General features: G+C 38.7%; 1 protein-coding gene across 2 annotated transcripts in view; it reads right to left on the bottom strand.

Moving 5' to 3' along the window:
• Positions 1–21008, bottom strand: part of GADL1 (glutamate decarboxylase like 1) — a 161713-nt gene that overhangs the window by 73883 nt on the left and 66822 nt on the right. For both annotated transcript variants that reach the window (XM_034993301.1, XM_034993292.1), the window contains exon 12: positions 3793–3992. In XM_034993301.1, the coding sequence (XP_034849192.1) occupies positions 3793–3992 (200 nt within the window). The remainder of the gene's footprint in view (positions 1–3792; positions 3993–21008) is intronic.

Raw genomic sequence — 21008 nt, 5'->3', positions numbered from 1 at the left:
AAAGAAACCACAAACCAATTAATCAATTTGAAAATACATAAAATCATAAAAATAAAGACTTATGTTGCCAAGTTGATGTAATTCTTAATCCTAGAGAAATTTTCTCCAAGTTTATAATTTCATATTCATTCCAAGTGACATGTCTAAAAGGGCTCAGCCAAAAGTAAAATAAAAATAGGGGCACCTGGGAGGCTCAGTCAGTTAAGCGCCTGACTCTAGATTTTGGCTCATGTCACGCTCTCAGGGTTGTGAGACTGAGCCCCACATCAGGCTCTGCACTGGGCAATGAAGCCTGCTTAAAATTCTCTCTCTCCCTTTCCCTCTGCTCCACTCCTCCTGCTCTCTGTGTATGTTTCTCTCTCTCTCTCTCAAAAAAAAAAAAAAAAAAGAAAGAAAGAAAAGAAAAGAAAGAAAAAAGAAAAGAAAAATAAAAGGAACTCAGCATTTACTTGGCATTGGGGGTAGGAGAACAGGATGACTTTTGCCCACCCCAGGAAGAGAGGGTTGGATATATGAAAACTGGAAAGTTAAGGCAAAGAAACTATGATGAATAACAGAGTGAAAGAGGAGGATTATTTTTCAAATATTTAGATATAGGTCACAGAGTCTGCAGTGATGCTTGCTGAAATGTTAATTCAATTCAATTCAACTTGACAAACATTTACAAACAATAAGTGTTTGTTGAATTGAATTGAAGTGTTAACATTTATTCTCCTGTGATATTTCTCTGCAAAAATTAGAAAGTATCCTTAGACTATAAATTAAATTCTACCCTGAGATGAATGTTAACTTTATAACAAATATGATCATCAAATATTTGTATCTAGCCTTCTTTCAAGACACCTGTCAATGAATTACTTAGCAGCTTAGACAAAACAATGCAGAGATTCTGCCACACTTTAGTATGAGAAAATACAAAAAAAAAAAAAAAAAAAAAAGGAAAACAGAGCTTTCTGAACTTCTATTTTAATTGAACAGAAACTATGAATAATTATGGTGGACAGTGTCATTTTTTTTCACCATTGGGTAATTATCTCCCTAATTCTGATGGAGGTACATTAACCCTACTTCTAATAAAAGCATATTCCTCACCTAGTTTCAGCATATTTTCTATAGGAGGAACTGATGTTGCCCAATGCCAAGGGAGGGCATGTGACTCAGCATGACCAGTGAGAGTATCACATTTCCCTGGCAACAGTAACTGATGACAGATGGACATTTGCCTCATTCAGATATGAAAACTTTCTTTAGGATTCTTGAGAGAGGAACACACTCTCATTTGGACCTTGAACTCGAACCTGGGATGATAGAGGATAGAGATCTGGCACTCGCAGCAGCCATCTTCCTCCATAGGAATAAACCAACATAAAAGAGAGCAACCCTGAAAGATGGAAAAAGATTGAGGCCTGATGATACAGTTTAAGCCCCTAAATGAAGTCATTCCAGAAGTCATCATTATACTAGCTTATAAGGAACATGGGGTAATAAATTACCTTTCTTTGTTTCTAGTATCTTGAATTACGGTTTCTGTTGCTTGCCACATAAAGAATCCTAAATGGTAGAGGATTTATAGATTTTTTAAACTACTTAAGCCATAATCACTAGAATTGCTGACTTTTAACAATCTTCTAAAAATGCCAAATCCATCTTTTTACCTGTCCTTATATCCAAGCCATTATGAAAAATAATAAAGGAGACCTCATTTGAAATGGACTTAGGAAGCCCTGAAGATGGAGCTTTTGTGCCCTACAAACTCGACATCGATTGCAGACCTCAACAGGAAAAGGCATACCTTGCATTTTCCAACTGGAAGAAGCCTATTCGACTATCACAGCAAATGGGAAGAAGATTTTCTCCTTGTCTAGCAAAAGCCCCAGCCAATGAGAAGCCATACTACCAGCCAGTGAGAAGCCATCCCTCTCTGTCTTGTCCAATGGTCTCATGTCTAAAGCAACCCCTCTCAACTTCCCCCTTTCCTCTATATAAGCAAACTCTTGTTCTCCAGACTTGCTTATGGTTTGCCATAGTTTGAATCTCCTGAACTGCAATTCCTCTGCCATTCCCAAATAAACCCATTTTGCTGGTAAAAAACTGGCTGTTTCATTTTCAAGGTCAATACCATGTAACTTTTCAGTTCTTCCTGATAAAAGGCCCATTGTATTCCCTGCCTCTTGACATTGAGGTTAGCCATGTGATTTGCTTTGGCCGTTGGAATGCCAGTAGATACGATACAATCAGGACTTCAAAGTCGGCCTGCATAATGGGGCTTGTCTTCTTGGTCTTCTGTCATCTCCATCACAAGAACACACTCTGGCTCACCTGTTAATCCAAGGAAGATGCCAAGCATGTGGGGAGTAGACAGGGACCCTCCACCAACCCCTCCAGCCGGCACAGTATGCGATAAAGCCACTCCAGCCCACTTGCAGATGTCTGAGAATAAATAATTGCTGTTTTAAGACACTGAGTTTTCAGACAGTTGTTGCACGGAGCACTCATACAACTCCCAGTCAGGAAAGAGAAAACTGTCTTAAATCTCTAAGGAGAGACTTCAGGATTTTGCAAGTGCAATGTGACCAGGAAGTCTGAACAAGAGAGAATCCAAACCCGAGATCATAGTGGTCAAGCCTATAGTGGTCAAGCAGGTAAGAATAACCAAAACTCAGATGGCATGTAGCACAGGCCAGGCACTGTTCTAAGTGTTTGACATATATCAGTTCATTTAATCCTCATGACAACTATTTGAACGACATAGCATTTTATCTCCATTTTACTGGGACGGAACTGAGGTACAGAGAGGTTCAGAAACTTGCCCAAGTCACCTTGCTTGTAAATGCCAGAGCTAGGTTGTGAGTCTAGGTTGTCTGCGAAAAACAGGAGGAGGTACAGGGGAGTGTGGTTCTCTAGACAGGCACCAGCATGTTCAGTGGTTTGTCACCAGGTGGGATTGAGAGCATTCTGATCCTTCGGGAGAAGCCCAAAATCCAGATTTTTGACAAATCTCCCTATTTTTAAGTATTTTACATCTTTAAATGTTTGTTTGTTTGTTTGTTTTGACACCGAGTAGATTAAGCCTATGTAGTTCAGGCTCAAAAAATCACATTTAAAACTAAATCTGGCTGTGGCCTGCCCATGTGCACCCACTGATCCATGCTTAGCGGAAGAGTCTTGTTTGGTTGGCAAGTGTCCACCACCTGTATCTAAAGGCTTTTCTAATGTCTTGGAAAACGGCTTCAAAAGCTTTGTGTCTAATGTTACAAGGAGACAAGTAGCCATAGCACTTCCACATTACCTTTACCTTCACGTCTTCCTTCCAGCCCCACATTCTCACAAACCTGCTATTCAGGTCTTTAAAGTCACCGTGATTTGGGCTTGGTGCTCCCTCTGCCTGCACCATTCTTCTCCTCTTTCTTCCCTGGGTCTTAGGTGAATGTCACTTCCTCCAGGGCTTCTGCCAATGTCCCTCAAGAATACTAAGGAACCCTCCTGAGTGCTCCTGGAGCATCATGTACCCACCTTTACCAAAAAGTAGGTTCACTTGTATTTTATCAGCTTCGTCACCTAAGTGTATCTCTTACTGAGCTGGGATCCGGGAGGGTGGGGGTAAGACTGCTTGGTTCACAATTCCTAACATGTAGCAGGTACTGAGAAAATGGTCATTAGATGAAAGGAGAAATGCACACAAGAAAGAACATGTATCCAGACTTTGCAAATGTTATTTCCATCAAGTCTTTCTGTTATAGACGTACACACACACACACACACGTACACACACATACACACACAGGCAAGTACCTAGATAAAGCGAGTGCACGATTGACTCTTTCTTCTAGACCTAATGTGCCCAGGGCCTTCCAAGTCATCCAGAACTTGAACGCATCTGGTCTCCTGCTGCATTGGATAGACTTGTCTCCTGTGTCGTAGCTGACATCATAGAACTTATCCTGCTGGAAGAGGTAAGATGCCTTGGCAGAGTAGCATTTCTTAAGAAGGTCCTTTTGAAAAGAAAGAGAAAGAAAGAAAGAAAGAAAGAAAGAAAGAAAGAAAGAAACAAACAAACAAACAAACAAACAAACAAACAAACAAAGGCTGTAAGACTGTCCATTTTTAGCATACACTTGATTTCAAAAACACACACCCACAAACGAAACCTGTAGGATGTTCTACTCCCTTGTGCCAAAGCACCTGCTCTCACTCTGACTTCCCTGCATGGGAAGCAATATGTGTATATTAACACTGAGACACAGGTTACCTATTTTGTTTGGGGAAAAAAAACCCTCCGAGTTGAGAATGCCAAGTGCATCTTCACAATCTTATTGATGAGTATTTGGAAGCTTGGAGGTGACCATGTCATCACCTGTAGAGTATCAAAGTGGATCGATTTCTCAAGATGAAAAAAAATCTGTCTATAACTCACTCAAAGCTCCATATTGGAAAAAAAATATCTAACATACTATACATACTTTATATAATTTCATAGGCAAAAAACTAGTCATTTATAGCCCCTTCGTGGGCCCCACAATTGTCTCAGCATCTTCATTGCTACAGAATACCTAGTAAAACCCTCTGCTTCCCCAACAGAACCAAACTACCCGAAGTCCCTTAACCACTAGATCATGCCCCATGTGTATCTTTGCTCACACTACTTGCTTGACCTTACCTCTATTTTAATATAATATTTGACACATTCAAAAAATACATGCAGCATATTTACCAGTTCTGAAATTTACTAACACTGAACCTGGTCTTTCCTTGTTATCTAGGTCTGCCCTTCCTTTGGGTCCCATCTCAAGTATACTTTCCCTTCAGCTTCTTTCCTGCCCATCCCATTGGACTCACTTCTTCCTTTTATATTTGGCTGCATTTGCTGACTTTACTCCTTTCTGCCCCTACTCAATATGCAGTCTGCCAAGCGAGTTCTTGAGGGCAGGAATCATTTCCTACTCATGTCTGTATCCATAGAGCTTAACACTGTACTGGGCATAGAATACCCTCCCTCTAGCAATTAGGGTGATGATGCCACTCCCCATATTCCACACTTCCTTCACATTCCCCTGACACATAGTACAAACAGAAGAAACACAGATATATGAACTTCTCATTTGGAGTATCTTCTAAACCTTAATGATACGAAAGGAAGACACAGAGAAACTCCCCAGTGGTCATAGAGGTCCTAGAGAGTGATCTCTTCTGAACAGAGAAAGTATTCAGTTGACTAATCAACTTGGTACATTCCAAACAAAAGCACGCATTTGCTGTCTTAATAGTAACATTGTCTTGTGTGGACACTAATCTGGATATAATGTGTGCCATTACCAGAAAGCATGATTTTATGCTATGTAAAAAATTATAGACCATCTATAATCTAATCAAGAACTCCAAAACTACACTCATCCAGGATCCAAAATATATAGTATAAAAATAATTAAAGGAATACTACTAAGTCTTCAGTCTTGCTCTGATGGATACTGTCGGTAGACACAGGGAAAGAATAGATTGCTCTGATCTGAACATTAAGATATAAAGAGCCCCTTACTCTTTAATCTTTACTTTCATTCTATCATCCATCCTCAGCTCTGATCAGAGCTGCCACCCGTGCATCTCCCTACCCTCAAAGGTCAGACAATTTGGTTATTGTATCCATAGCAACTGCAGCCTGACCATATATTATAACATTAAAAGGCCACTGCATACATTTTAAGGACAAAGCACACACACACACACACACACACTCTTGTACTTGTGTCACAACTATAAATTTAATTTCATCAACCATGAAAGACTCAAAAAAAAAATCCTCTAAGCAGATGAACTTTGGACATGTCTTGAGCAAGTTTCAGTGCCTCATGCAAGTGACTGAAAGGGAGAAGAAGCCCATCCATTATCAGGAAACAAATTGCATCATCATAGGCAAATGGAGAAGAGAAGAGCCAAAAAAGCATACAGCAGAATGAGTGATTGTCCTCCAGTCATGATACCATTAATTTCATTACACTGAAAAATCCTCCTGCCTTGGGAAAGTTTCATAAAGAACAGCCAGAGGCTTGGGATTTACTTTATCGAAAATAAATAAATGAAACTTTCACCACAAAGTTCCTGCTTTGCATTTTAGTTTGTATCTTTGTATTAAAATGGATGAGATGTCTTTGGTTTTAAGATACACTTCTACTAAGAGAAGATGTTCAGCTCTCCAGAGAAAAGAACATTTTGGAATAAGTAGAGTAAAAGTTAATGTTTTTGAAAACAATTAGTCATTATTGTACCATCAAAGAGAAGCACCCTGTTTATCTTGTTCATCTTTATTATCTTAATGCTAGCAGGACAATAAATACTGGTTATATGATTTCCAGAGACATGGATGTAACGAGAATACCAATTGCTTTATATGGTGATATCTTCTCAAGCAGTGTTCAGGAATTAGTAGATATTGTACTAGCACTCACACAGTGGCAAGTGAAAAAAATGCAATCAAAGTAGCTTAAGCAGAAAGGAGAATTTTTTATAGGTTCATATATTTAACACTCCAACATGGCGAGGTTCAGTTAATTACCCAAGATTGTGTAGCTATTAGGTGGTGGGGCTGGGTTTCAAACCTAGGCTGCTGGGATGAACGGCCTGAACTCTGTATCCATGACACTTCAGTCTTTTTACAGTGAGCCCTTAAATACATGCGGGAGAGAGTACTTCCAGAAATGCTCATTAAGAGTCCTCAGAGAGGCAGGTGAAACGGAAGATAGCCCATCAAGAACACATTGAACTGGAGATCAAAACAACAATCATGCTGCAGACCCTTACTCTGTTCCTATAAATATGACTTCTGTCCTACTAGTGGTGGCATTTTGTCTAGAAAGCATCTTGATATTTTTCTAAATACTTGTGACTCTGGTGATATTTAAGGGCATCACTACAAATACATAATGAACCAGTAGGTGGCATATTTTTCTTGTCGAGATGAGTTAAGCCATTTTTTATTTCCACAGGCTACATCATATTCTGCTGTCTATTTCCCAGGAGTCAGTTATTACATGGGCCTCCTATTCTGCTGTCTATTTCCCAGGAGTCAGTTATTACATGGGCCTCCTTTAAGTCCTCACTCCTTGCCATCATGTTTTTCAGCTTAGCAAAAGAAAGCTACCCAAAATTCTTCCCATATGGCTCTTTCCATATTCTGTCCCGTATCATCATTATTTACATGCAAGACATTGTCTAAACGCCTTAGGAAATCGGTATATTAATCATCTTTGTACTAAGTAATTCACTGCCAACTATGTACTGAGGACCTGTTATATAACAAGCACCATGAGAAGCCTGGACATACAACCCCATAGAGGTACTAAGCATCTTGGTTAACATTTGTTGATTGCACAAAACTAAATTTAGGCTATATCAATAGCAGAGGGGCTTGGTTGTACTCTAAAATGTAAAAGTGAATTTTAAAAATGATCATACCTTCTGATCTTGGCTTGATTGATTGATTGAACAAACACTTGAGAGGCTTAGTATATGCCAAAAGCTGCGCTTGGCACTGAGGATGTAATGCTAAATAAGAAAATCACTATCCCTAAGAAGTTCAAGACGGATATAGGGATAGAAAAACAGGCAGTTACAGAATGGTGCTAGACTAGGGGTAAGAACAAAATCTACAGAGCACGAAGGAGGGTCAATTTTCACTGACTCAGAGACGTTAGATAGGACTCTTCGGGAGAAGAAATATGTCACAGAGAGCTGAAAGATGGGGAGCAGCTGGGGAGAAGAGAAGACGGAATGAGTTCAGTATGGAGCTCATTAACGGGCCAGGGCAGAGCTAGGAAGACTGGAAAGGTAAAGAGTAGGCAGGTCACCACGGTCTTGAGGGTCACAGTAAGAATGACTGGTCAGAGAATTTTCACAGGCTCGTAGAGATACTTCAACTTCAACTTCATTATTGATCTGGCAGAATAAAGTGAGAATCAGCAGACGTGGTGTCCACTTTTGATTTAGTCCCTTATTGTCAGAGCTCAAAGCAAGTCACTTAACATCTCGGGCTTCATTTTTCTCATCAACGTAATGGAGACAGTGCTACTTGTTCTACCCATCTTACAAGAATACTGTGAAAATCTAATGAAATAATGTCACTGGGGAACACCTCTCAGCTTTGGCCAAAATCCTGCTCATTACTCCCTTCCTCCTACATATTCCCATAACCCCGACCCTCCCAGCTGTCACCACCCATTCTTCCTTTGATTTACTTCTCTCCCCTCAGCAAGCTGAAAAACAAGATGCCAGCTCTAGATATCCTCACTGTTTATGAAATGAGCACATTGTACCTCTCACCCACCTCCCCTTTTTAATGGTATGTATCTGCCAGTAACTATAGAAAACCAAGTTGATAGACTATGTTAAGGCTATTACAAAAAAATCTTAGAGTAACAGGAAGAATGATCCATGGTCTTCATCCTCCAAATGGAGGTAAGCCTGACCTTGCCTAAGCTCTCACACCCAATGGCTTTCATAGATGCTGTGGATCTTTACAAGTGAAAAAGAGACATAAAGGGATGGGGTGGGGGAAAAGAAAGGAAGGGAAAAAGAATAACATAAGAATATCATTTCAAGTCTTCAAGTACAGGTCAACCCCAGTTATCTGTTTATATGGGTGTGTTTGAAACCTGTGGAAACCAGACCATTCAGTTGTCTAAATAGCTTTTGATCTATAAAGTAGGAAAGTGAGAATATAACCTTTCATCTTCACTTCTTCCAAGCCAATGTCCAACCACGACTTCTGACTTTCTCTATTTTTTCTTTAGTCCCACATGTGTTCCCTTTCTGACTTTCAAAGGTGTAGAACATTTTACAAATCCTTATGGGAGGAATGAGATCTGGTCGTCAAGATCACTTGCAATACGAAAATCTTTGTATTTGCCTTCACCGGAGTCCTGACCCTGTCCCTCTGTGTACCCTCCACCTGATTCCCCTAGTCCATGCAGTTACTGACGGCAGAGTGTGGGTTTCATACCCTCAGCTCTGCTGTAAGATCTGCTCATTGTTGGGAATTGGCCTTGAAATTTAATCAGCTAGGCCTCAACTTTCTGGGCTTCCACCCACAGTATTGCCCTAGTCACGTTCATCTATAATCCAAAGCAGATTTTTCAGACATCTTTCACTCTTTTCATGGTATGCCTTTGATCCCTCTTTTTTGGACTGATTTATTTAATTCATTTCCCTTTCTGTTGCATGAGGCTTTTTCACTGGCTGTCAGAGCAGAAAATTGTTAAAAATAATCTGGTGTTGCATCCCGCTTGAGAGAAAGCTTATTATTTTTAATGAACGACCACAGGTTTGTTTTTTTTTTCCCAAACTCCCCACAAGATCAGAGTTCTTATTTGCCTTTTCCTTTGCCATCTGAAGGCTAGTTTCAGACACGTTGTGTTTCACTGGCCACCTCAATATCTCCAGAAGGTTCACATCCAAACTTAGAGGTTTCTGTTAGCAGCTCTGAATTATTTTTTGATCAATTGATTCAGCCCTCCTTCTTACCTCATTGAAGCATTTTTGAGACATTCATATCGCCCCTAGATCAACCCCTGCCTAGGTCTTCAATTAATTCTCCAATTCTCACTTCCCTCTGTCATGTGTATTTTCTGGAAGATGTTAGGTATGGAAGTTTGCTCATATTTAAGATGCTTATGCTTGAATTCCTGAAGAATTTGTGAACAACCTGCCTTCCTCTCTTTTGCCATGTGGTTAAACACTTGAGCCTGTTGTCCTGTGGACAAAAGGGGGGGGGGAGTGGTCCCCTTTTCCAGAGATGGGGCCAGTGAGGCCAGAAACTCCCCAGTCTTCTCGATAGGGTTTCTACATTTCCATTATGTGAACCGTGAAAAGATCAGCAGGGCCGAATCACTTGGACATCATCTATGAAAACCACTCATTATCCTGGAATATCTAGGCACTTAATGTTAATACCAAAGCTCTACTTCTCCTTCCAGAAAGCCTCCTGGAAGATTCCAGAAAGTTTTGTTAAAATGCTAGGCCCACAGGCTTGATGGGGATTTTTAGAGAACTGATAGAATACTTTAGTGCCAGACTGGAGATCCTGTATTTGCTAATGAAGTGTAACTCTCCCATAAATATCCCTAACTAAGGGTCAGAATGAGCTGATTTAAAAATGAGGAGACTAAGCTAAAAGATTTTTTTAAAGAAATGCAACTTAATTTTAAGCAGCAAGGGTGACTACAGGAGAGCAGAAAGTTGGGCTCAGTGTCTTCGAGAATGTGTAAGTGCTTCTATAAAGAGGTAAGAAACATTTGATAGTGCAGAGATCACTTGGCGATACCTCTGCATGCCATACAAGCATTTAAAAATAGTGCAGTTGGGCTTCTCTCTTAGGACAGATGAAGATTTTCTGATTTTCCCTAGGCAGCTATCAACATATTTTCTCTGTTGAAGATAATCTAAAGCAGTGTTTTTCAAACTTTGATTACAGTCCACAGTAAGAAATTATTTTTAAATAGTAACAGTATCCACCCTAATATACACGAAACTGAGACAGGAATTTCATGGAATAGTACCCATCATTACTATATGAACAGCATACTGATATTTGCTGTTCTATTCTGATTATTCATTAAAAAGGAAAATAAAAAGCTGAGGAGACTTACAATCGACTATATAACTCAAAACCAATTAGTATGGCGCTTCTCAACCCTAGCTAATATTAGAATTATGTGAAGAGGGTTTTTTTTTTTTTTTAATATCAATGCCAGGTCTTGACTCCAGACCAAAAATCAGAACCTTTGGTGTGGGAAAGGGCGACAGTATTTTTTTAAGCTTCTCAGATGATCCTAATATGCAGCCAAGATTGAAAACCATTGTTCTGATGGGTCTTGATCTTATGTTGAAAATTCTTGATCTAGAAGTTTCAGTCAACATTACATTTATATTGAGTTCAGAGAATTCTGAAGTGTTTTTACAAGGGCATAGAAACCCAGGTGATTATCTGACTACTTTGTGAGCTATATGTGCCCATTATCAAAGTTTTGTCTCTGTGTGAATACAAGTGAAGAATGACTTTATTCTATGCACTTAAATAAAGAAAATATGGGTTGATATGAGTAATGCTGGACTCTTAATCAAAGCGGGGGAGAGGGAGAGCTCCAAGATACGAAACATATGTCCACGGATTATAGCATGAATGTGATGTGCAAAACCATACCCCCACAACCCTAATCTATTCAACTTTTTGATTTGCTGTGCTTTTGTGATATAGAACAAAAAACAATTGGTTTGGAGAAGCTTAATCATATCAACATGGCTTTATGTAAATATTGCTCACTTAGCTCTGATAGGAGGAACTGTGATCCTTGCTCTTCTTCCATTACTTCCAACTATGAGTTTCTGTGATTCTCTCTGATATATATTTACTTAATACCCTGCCTTGTTGCAAAAGAGATTTAAGGCCGCTTAGCAAAACACAATATGATAGGATAAGGAGAGAAAAGGAAAAAGGTGAGAAAAGAGAGATGAGGGAGGCGGGGAAGAGAAAGGAGGAGGAGAGATGAGGTCAAGGCCAAGGGAAAGGCCATGGGGAAACGTAATACAACTGGAGTGATATTTGTGCACAGAAGTCATGCTGGAAGGAGGGTGAAGGGCATAGACTACTTGCCAATTTCTTGGCACACCTGGTCATATGCGCACAACAAAAGCGTCCAGTAGTCATTTGCTGCTTCTGAGCTCTGAGTATTTACTATGACTGTCAAGTGCCTCACTTTGCTCCATCATATCACATTGTCATTCATCTGTAAATTGAGAATAATGATGCTGCATGGCAGCCCACCTCCTGGGGATAAGTATTTGTGCCATAATGTTTAAGTGAAATGTCTGGGGAAAAATATTTTTTAACACAAGACTTACTTCTTTAGTCTAGATGGCTTACTTGCATCTCTCCAAAATAGGTGGGCCAAGTACCCATAGAAATGGTGTCCTTCATCTTGGACAAAATGGACACAACGCTAGAGTGTTTCCCTGGACTGAGGCTGGAAAACTTATTCCACACAAGAAGCACAATATTTAACAAAATCACTTGAGGTCTCCAGCTGATTGTGATGCTGTGAACAAGTGCCCAGTTCCTTCTCAAGTGGAATTTTACACATTCAGCAGTAAGGCTGCTGGACTACATTTCTTGGAGTTGGAACATCCTCGAGAGGTCTGGCCTCTGAGACCTGGAGTATAGGTAAGAGACTGATTTTATACAGGGGAAAATGCTGTGCAGCAAGGCAATTTCTGAAACACAAGTTCCCTGCTCTTCATTGCATAAATGCCATTAAAGTGCTGTTGGAAATCATTGATAATTGCCGTGACCATGGGCAATCCTACTTAAAACTGGCCTTAAATAATAGTTTCAAATGAATCAGGAAGTACTTGGTAAAACCTTTGAATAGGATCCGAGGTATAGTAGACAAAAGCATTTTTTTCCCCAAAGACTCATGATAAAATACAGAATGTGTTAAAATGATAAAGAATTTTTCCACCACACAAATGGACATTTGTCCAGACAGAAGAATCTGTGCATTCACATGTAGCTCATTCCTCAATTTGGACATAACAAGGCCAAAAATTATATTCACTAAGTGTCCACTAAATGGCTGGCAACACACTGCACACTTCGGAACATTTTCCCATTTAACGGCATAGTAGCTCTTCACAATAAAAAGTGTCTTCATTTTACAGATAAAATAATTGAGTTTCAGAAAAGCTAAACAACTTGTCAGTGGCATGCAGGGTAGTCCCAAACAAAGACGGAATTGGAACATAGGTCTTACTGGGCTTTAAGGTCCGTAAGTGGATTTTCCCAGTGATAAATCACATTTAATCCCAGAATTTCCTAGTTCAAACTGTGGTCTCCAACACTAAAGAAGGTCATGTCCTCTCTTTTGGATGTTCTAAAACAGAGATGGGCAAACAATTTCTGTAAAGGACCAGAGAGTAAATATTCTCAGTTTTGTAAGCCATACAATCTCTGTCACAACTACTCAACTCTGAGGTTGTAGCATGAAAGCAGCCATATAGGATACTAAAGTGAATGGCTATGGTTGTGTTCCAATAAAACTTTATTTATAAAAACAAGTGTCACGCTGGATTTAGTCCAGGCGCCATAATCTTCAGACCCTTGTTTTAAGACATACCCAATGAGGAAATACACTTAATAAGACAACCCTTTCCAAATCTGTTGAGGTAAGAAGCATTAAACATTTATATGAAGGCCCCAACCCATTTTCTTTCATTTTCATTGAGGTAAGTTTCTAATCCCTTTTACAACAATCAGTAAATACGCTGCTTCAAAGAAGAAAAAAAGAATCTTTAATTTAAAATAAATTGGAATAAAATTGTCACGGTTTATTTTTCTTTTGGGTTGGGAGAAATGTTTTATGCAATTTCCATAGGGAATGGCATTTGGCTATCCAGATGCATACCGGCTTATAATTTCTTATTCCCTTTGTTTCCCCAACACCCCAGGAAGAAAAAAAAAAAAGTACTCTGGAAACTGGTTAAGTCTGGATTTGTTTTCTCTTTTATTTTAAGACTGCATTTTGACATTTATGATAGGTCTTTGCTTAAATAATGCAGCAGGAAGAGCTATGAATATGAAACTGGAAGCTCATATGCAAACAGCAAGTAGAAGCTACAATTGATCATAGAGCAAGAAAGGAGGGAGGGATGGAAGGCAGAGAGAAGGGCTCTCTGGTGGGTCAGAAGCAGGGAGATGAGATGACTTCTAGGATTCTCTGGCTCAATTGTTCTCTAGGTATGAGAATTGTATTTTCTAAACCAAACCCTTGTTTGATGAACTGCAAGTGTCTCGAAGGGGTCTATTAGACCAGGGTATTTAGAACAGCCCTGACTGCAAATCCTGGGGGAGAGTGACTATATTTACAGAATCATAGGCTGAAAGAGGAAAAGTAAATGACAGAAACCTACATGCCAGGCCTGGGCACCAGAGTTAGGAAGAGATTTACAGGTCAACTTAACCAGCCTGGCTGGGCATGTGAAAAGAGTTAGAATAAGCAAAATCATTAGCAATAGTATTTCACTTTGTATGGGTTCTAAAAGAATTAAACAATCAAATCTTATCTTCCCAAATCAATATTTTCTATTTCTGTGCATCATTGTGGTTTTAGAATTTACAGTTTCAGGTAGGATGTGAGGTTGATCCATTACCTGTCATTTTGATTTAGGGACACAGAAGCTGTGTGATTAAAACCATGGATTGTGGATTGAAGCCTCACGGTCCTGAATCCCAGGGCCATCCCTTACCAGCTTGGGAGCCTTGGGCATGTTACTTATGCTTTAGGTACTCAGTGTCTTCATCTGACCAATGGTCAGAGTGATAGTTCCTACCTCATTGGATTGATATGGAGATGAAATGGGTTAGTAAATTTATCCACTCATCTATCTGTCCATCACTCGCCCAAGACTGTATTGGGCATGAGAACAGTTAAGAAGCCTCTCGTTAAGTATGGGTGACAGGCTAATGGTTAGTTAGATCACAGAGGACTCTGTAATACATGCTAAACAAATGCTTGGATAGAGAAGAGAGCTGTAAAGCAGCCAGGAAAGCCAGAAGCCTCCCTGGGACAGTCGATGCTTGAGCAGAACACTGTGAGAGAAAAAACAGGACTCAGGGTGACAAAAAAATGTCTGGTTTCCACACAGAGGGAACCACTGGCCTGCAAGAAAAATGAATGTGTTCTTAGCATGATGTCCAAAGCCCTCTAAACCTGAGATTGTTCCCTAGCCCCATCTCTCAGCATGTCCCTCCCCAGGGTGGGACAAATGTCACTGCCTGGACATTGCCTGGCTCTACCCCAGACCCCACATTCTCAATTTCTGACTGTTCAGGGAATAACTGGGCTATAGAGCATCATGGAGAGAAGGCTGCACCCCTCCTCCTGCCCCATATCCTATCACGCCCCTCAAACCTCACACCACTCAATCTGCCCTCTAGAAAGGCACTATGGGCTGGCATCCACAGTGCCCCAGATCCACAATGACCTAAAATGAACCACAGCTATGTTCCTTCTCTCCTGCTTCTCAAAATCCATAAAATTGGCACAACGACAAGAGACAATATGTCTTCCCTATGAGCTCATCTAGCCTGGCACTGATGAATGTCATTTTTTATTCTAAACAATTATGATAAATGCTTGAATGTGAGTGAGGAGCTTTCTGAAGAGTGTCTGAAGCGACAGAGGCATTGGGGGGAGCCCATATAGGGAAAGATAAACCCCTTGGGCTCACATTAATTCACTGTTAAACTGTAAAACCGATTATCAGGCTCTAGAGTATACTTAAGACTCACGACTCCATGAAAACTCTAATCATGAGTGAGTCATTCCCCCAGTCACAAACTTGGGAAATTAAGGAGACAGATAAAGCACTCCCCTAGAGATTTTCCTCTTGGATTTCAACTGAACCCCTTAGGTGAAGGGGGCCCTATAACTTTCATAATTGGGAAATAAAAACTCTTAGAGAGATTAACCTTCTAATGCTTGCTGTGGCTACCTCACAGGCAGAAAACAATTTTTTCCTTGTTATATATAAATTCCCGGTTCTCACTAGCTCTGGAAAAAGCTATGTATTTCATTGCATTTCACTACATCTCCGGCAAGCTGGATATTGAAAGGGCACAAAGATTCTGACAGTACTCTAAATGAATGCATCGGTATTTCTGTAACTGAATGTCGAGGGTTTAATCTGCACTATAGTGCTGTCTAAAACTGGTAATAAAACAGAGGAATAATATGTCAAGATAAGATCCAAAGGACATATAATAGTGACATATGCTACTCCATGACAAGGGCATAATGAAATGTACTGGGAAGAGAGTAGCTTTATAAAAAAGAAGCCATGAACTTTTTTCTGACAACTGGTCCAGAGCCAGAAATGGGAAAGATAACAATCCATCTTCCCCATTTCTTTTCAGTTTCTGGACCAAGTTTAAAGCTCAACAATCCATTACTAAGTTGTCACAGCAAGAGACGGAAGACATTTATAGTACACACAATTCAGGCTCTTTGCCTGGTCCATAATGATCCCCTATTTCCCTTCTCACCCATAGAAATGGTCACATTACACCACTCCCATCCTCGTCCTAGCTGATTGGACCAGAGATGGAGGAGACTAGGAATATGGAGTTAACACTGAGAGATCCTAATTTAGCTCGTGCTGGTCTCTTGGACAGAGATATAAACATCATACTGTGAAGTACCATATTTTACCTGTCACATGAACTTAAAAACAAATAACATTGTTATGAATTTCAGTGCATAACAATTGCATCACTTTGGATGTGCAAAATGACAATTTATTTTTCTTTAACTGAAAATGTTTCTGATTTGCAGCCACATTTATTTCTAATGCAAAATATTTAATCTGGTCCTTTTCAGAAAACCTCAAAACTCTGAGTGATATCTCAGACCATTCAGACATAAAACATGGACAATCAAGATTTTCCCTTCAAGAGTTTTCTTCTTCTTGCTCTTTATGTAACATTGTTGGGATATTCACAAATGCCACTGAGGAGGGTTGCCAGATAAGATACAAAACATCCTACTAAATCTGAATTCTGTAAAAAATTCACATAAATTCATAACCACCAACATTTTTAGTAAAAGTATATCCCATGCAAAATTTGGGATATACTTATACTAAAATATTATCTGCTGTTTCCCTGATATTCAAACTTGACTGAACATCCTGTATTTTCCTTTGCCAAATCTGGCAACTCTACACTGAAGCTGGGGAGTGAACATACGCTTCTTCGGTATGGTCACTGCTGTCCTTGTGCTGACCACCTGCCCCATTCCTAGCTCATCCCCAGATGATCTTTCCATCTTCCTGCTTACATCTAAAGACCTGCCATGGCCTCCCGCTGTCAGGTCACTGCCATGCTTCTTGCTTCTTGCACTTATTTCCAGACTCCCTTGTGTCTTCTCGTTCATTTGTAATCACTTTTGGATGAGCTAGCTCCCTGCCAGTCACTCTGAAACTTATTGGGGGCTATCTCAGGCACTCTTATACCTTAATATACCCCCACCATGTCTGTTTAATTTCTACTTTCCAAATTGACTTGAGGGATAGGGGAGAGAAGAGGTTTCCCTATTCTCTGAGCCTCACCTAGAACTTGAGCCAAGAGAGGAAAGGACCTATATGTTCTGTATTTACAGGAAAATTCTATTCTTCCTTGGTCCTCTTGGGCTTCCATATTCATATCTAATACTTCGTTCCTCTTCAAACACTTTCCTCCCCACTCCAAACCCTTAAGACTGTTTATCTATTTGGGAAAGAAAGTACAATCTAAAAATGGATTCTGGATGGTAAGACATCCTTTCAAGAGTAACTTTTGAGTTGAAAAGGTAAAAATTTGTCACTCTTGATCTCTGCTTTCATTTTGATCATTATCTGACTACAATAAAACACATCAGAATTTCATAACATATCTGAAGCACTCGGGAGGTTAAAATCTCTTTTATAAATCACTCTTGACTAGAAGAGGAAATCAACACGTTATTATGGATTAATTGGAAAATAATTTAAATGAGAACACTCCAAAACAAAACTTAAGGAACTGAACCAAAATGGCCTTCAAATGTAAAATAACATTCCTACAGAACAAAAATGTAAAGAAGCAGGAGAAAATGAATAACAATTAAATAAACTTAATAAATATGTGAATTGAAAAATAAATGTAATTAGTCATTCCTTATGCGGAGAAGATAAACTAAATCAGGAAAAATATTTTAAAAATTAAGATTTCTGACAAGGATATAAGGCAAAAATTAAATGAAAATGATAAAAAGATAGTATATATTCTGCTCACATATTTGAAAATCTCAGTAAAATGTATTAAATATTTAAGAAAATGTAAGTTCTTGAAATTGATCAGTAGTTCAATAAAAATGGGAAAAATAAACACTAGATCAAAGAATTATCTCCCTCAAAATTTCTGACCAGTTTTACGATTGGCTTTTCTGAACATTTCTAAAAACTGATGATCTCTGTGTTATTGTAATTATCCTAAAATGAAAACTGTTTAAAATGCACTCAAAAATACAATCCAACCAAGATCACACACACACACACACACACACAGATCAATCATATGTAGACAGAAGCAAAAATCGAAATATACAAATCCATCATACATTAAACCAAATTACTGCAATAAAATGAGGTAAATCAGTAATGTAAAAAATCTATTAAGGCACAGTTAACTTTGTTCAAGGAGTAAAATGATAGAACTACCTTATTAGATAATAAAAAAGAATATGGTAAAATTCAATACTCATTTCTAGCTTCTCAAGAGGATATAAAAGAATGTATATTTTAAGACACCTTTAATAAAATCACAAAGTAGACAAAAATGCCTTCTATTTACTGTTATTACTGAATATATTTTTGGAAATTCTATCAGTACATTATAATTGCTGATAACTGATATGAAGCTTACATATTAGAAAACAAAATTACAGTTGTATACTGATCTAATTCTATATTTAGAAAATATAAGAGAATAACTTTAAATTTCTCAGAATAATTAGAAATCTGGTGAAGCAGTTATATATAAATAATTTAAAGTTTTCCTTTATAGCAGAATTTGCAGTTAGAAGATTTTTAAAAGATTCTATCTATAATAATAATCAATATAAAAATTTATAATTAACCTTAATAGTAAAGCATATTTGAGTCCTCTATGAAAAAAAAATCAAAATTCTATGATATAAATTTTTTTTTTCCAATCATACAGGAAAGAGTAGGAAGGAGTGGGTATGAAACTAGATTAGCCATGAATTGATCTTTATTGAAGTCATGCCATCAGTACATAGGCATTCATCTCCACTCTTGGATATGTTTGAAATTTTCCACAATAAAAATTTAAAAATGAGGGATGCCTGGGTGGCTCAGTTGGTTAAGCCTCTGCCTTCGGCTCAGGTCGTGATCCCAGGTCATGATTGGGTCCTGGGATCGAGTCCCGGCATCGGGCTCCCTGCTCAGAGGGAGGCTGCTTCTCCGACTGCCACTCCCCCTGCTTGTGCTCTCCCTCTCTGTCAAATAAATAAATACAATCTTTAAAAAAGTTTTTTTTTAATAATCTTTGTGTGAAATAAAAGAAATCTGAATAAATGGAGAGATATACCATGTTCCTGGATGGAAAAGCTAAAATTTTGCAAAGATGTTAAATCTCAAGTTAATCCAAGGGGTTTAATATAATTCTAAATAAAATCCCAGGGCAAGGTTTTTATGTTAAAGTAAAATGTTTCCAAAATCCATTTGGAAGAATAAACAGACAAAGAACAGGTCATTTTGTTAGAGAGTGAATGATGACCTGCTCCACTAGATGAAATATATTTTGAAGCTATAATAATTATATTATTATATAATTTGCCAACTATTATATAGTTTGCCAATGTGGATTTGGCAAACAATCAACAGCGGTTTGATCCAATGAATGGGTTCCTCCAAAAATGGAATCACATTAGATCTTTGCCTCATCCTATCTCTCAGACCCTTAATTAACATTTTCTACCTTTTCTCCTCCAGTTTATGCACTGATAAAATTCTGCAATTCCTTATGTTTTAAAGAATTTGTTTTCACCTGAGACAATTTCCCATTTCCCCTAGTTGATATGTAAGCTTTGTGCAACATTGGGTCTCATCTGATGCTTCCAACGGGATAACCTACTCTTAATGAAAGTCTTGTTTCACTTGAAAACCTTTTTCTGTAGATCAAGAGGCATTGCATTCACAAAAAGTTGTCAACAGAGTAGAAAAAGAATAGAAGGCTGAATGAGATTTAGCAATATCACCCAGATGAAGAAGATGGTAACACCAGCAAGTTTGGCTTCCCTATTTTCCAACAAGGTCACTGATAACATAAGCAGTTATGATTATAAGAGGTGTCTGGATGGGATAAGGGGAAGAGATATTGTAAATTTGGCAATGGAAGAGAATCTTCTTAAAACATATATAGAGCTTCATCAATGCACGCTTCTGAGCTGGACTTAAGATGCCTAATTAGCAGCTTCCATGATGATGGTAAACATCATTAAAGAAGTAAGTATTCTTAAACCTCTATAAGCCTAACTGCCTCTGTTTCTTATATCAAAGAAGGGGGTAGGAATGGACAAAGAAAGGAAGATGCTGGTTATAGAAACAAAATAGATTAATCTACATCAGCATAGATATAGTAATACATAATATTCATCTATCAAAAAATTTTAAATGATTTAACTTTGGCTACTTGGCTACAAGTAGGTTTTATGTTCCTCATTACACTTGATTGTGCTATCATGGTCATATATTTCTTTAAAAGTGGAAAGAGAGGAGCCTGGATGGCTCGGTCAGTTAAGTGTCTGCCTTCAGCTCAGGTCATGATCCCGGACTCCCAGGATGGAGCCCCCATGTCTGGCTCCCTGCTCAGTGAGGAGTCTGCTTCTCCCTCTCCCTCTGTTCTTCCCCCGACTTGTGCACTCTCTCCTTCTCAAATGCATAAATAAAATCTTTTAAAAATATAAATAAATAAATAAAAATGTAAAGAAAATATGAATAACTATTATTGTAAGTCACCTCTGCTGCAACTAACTTCTCTAGACCAGGCTTTTCAGCAGGGTTGTTCTCTTACCTGATCTGCATTCCCTAAACACCTGCTTTTTACTCCATTATATAATTCTATTACATATCATATTTTAATTATTTGCTTGAAATCTGTTTCCCGTACTAGCCCTTGAGCTCAATTAGGGCAGGGATCATGTCTTACTCATCTATCACACAGGAGGCTGCACATATTTTCAGGTTGAATGAAAAGATGAATAAACCAACAAATGCTTATCCTTGCTGAGAGCACTAACTAGCAGCTGATTATTAAAAAACTAAAGGCTGGGGGCACCTGGTTGGGTCAGTTGGTTAAGCACCCGACTGGGTTTTTCCGCTCAGGTCACGATCTCAGGGTTGTGGGATCGAGCCCCATGTGGGGCTCT

This window comes from Mirounga leonina, unplaced genomic scaffold (assembly GCF_011800145.1).
Source record: "Mirounga leonina isolate KUSES-001 unplaced genomic scaffold, KU_Mleo_1.0 Mir_115, whole genome shotgun sequence".
NCBI lineage: Eukaryota > Metazoa > Chordata > Mammalia > Carnivora > Phocidae > Mirounga > Mirounga leonina.
The sequence above is the reverse complement of the archived record's forward strand: the minus strand, read 5'-3'. Positions and strand labels throughout refer to the sequence as shown.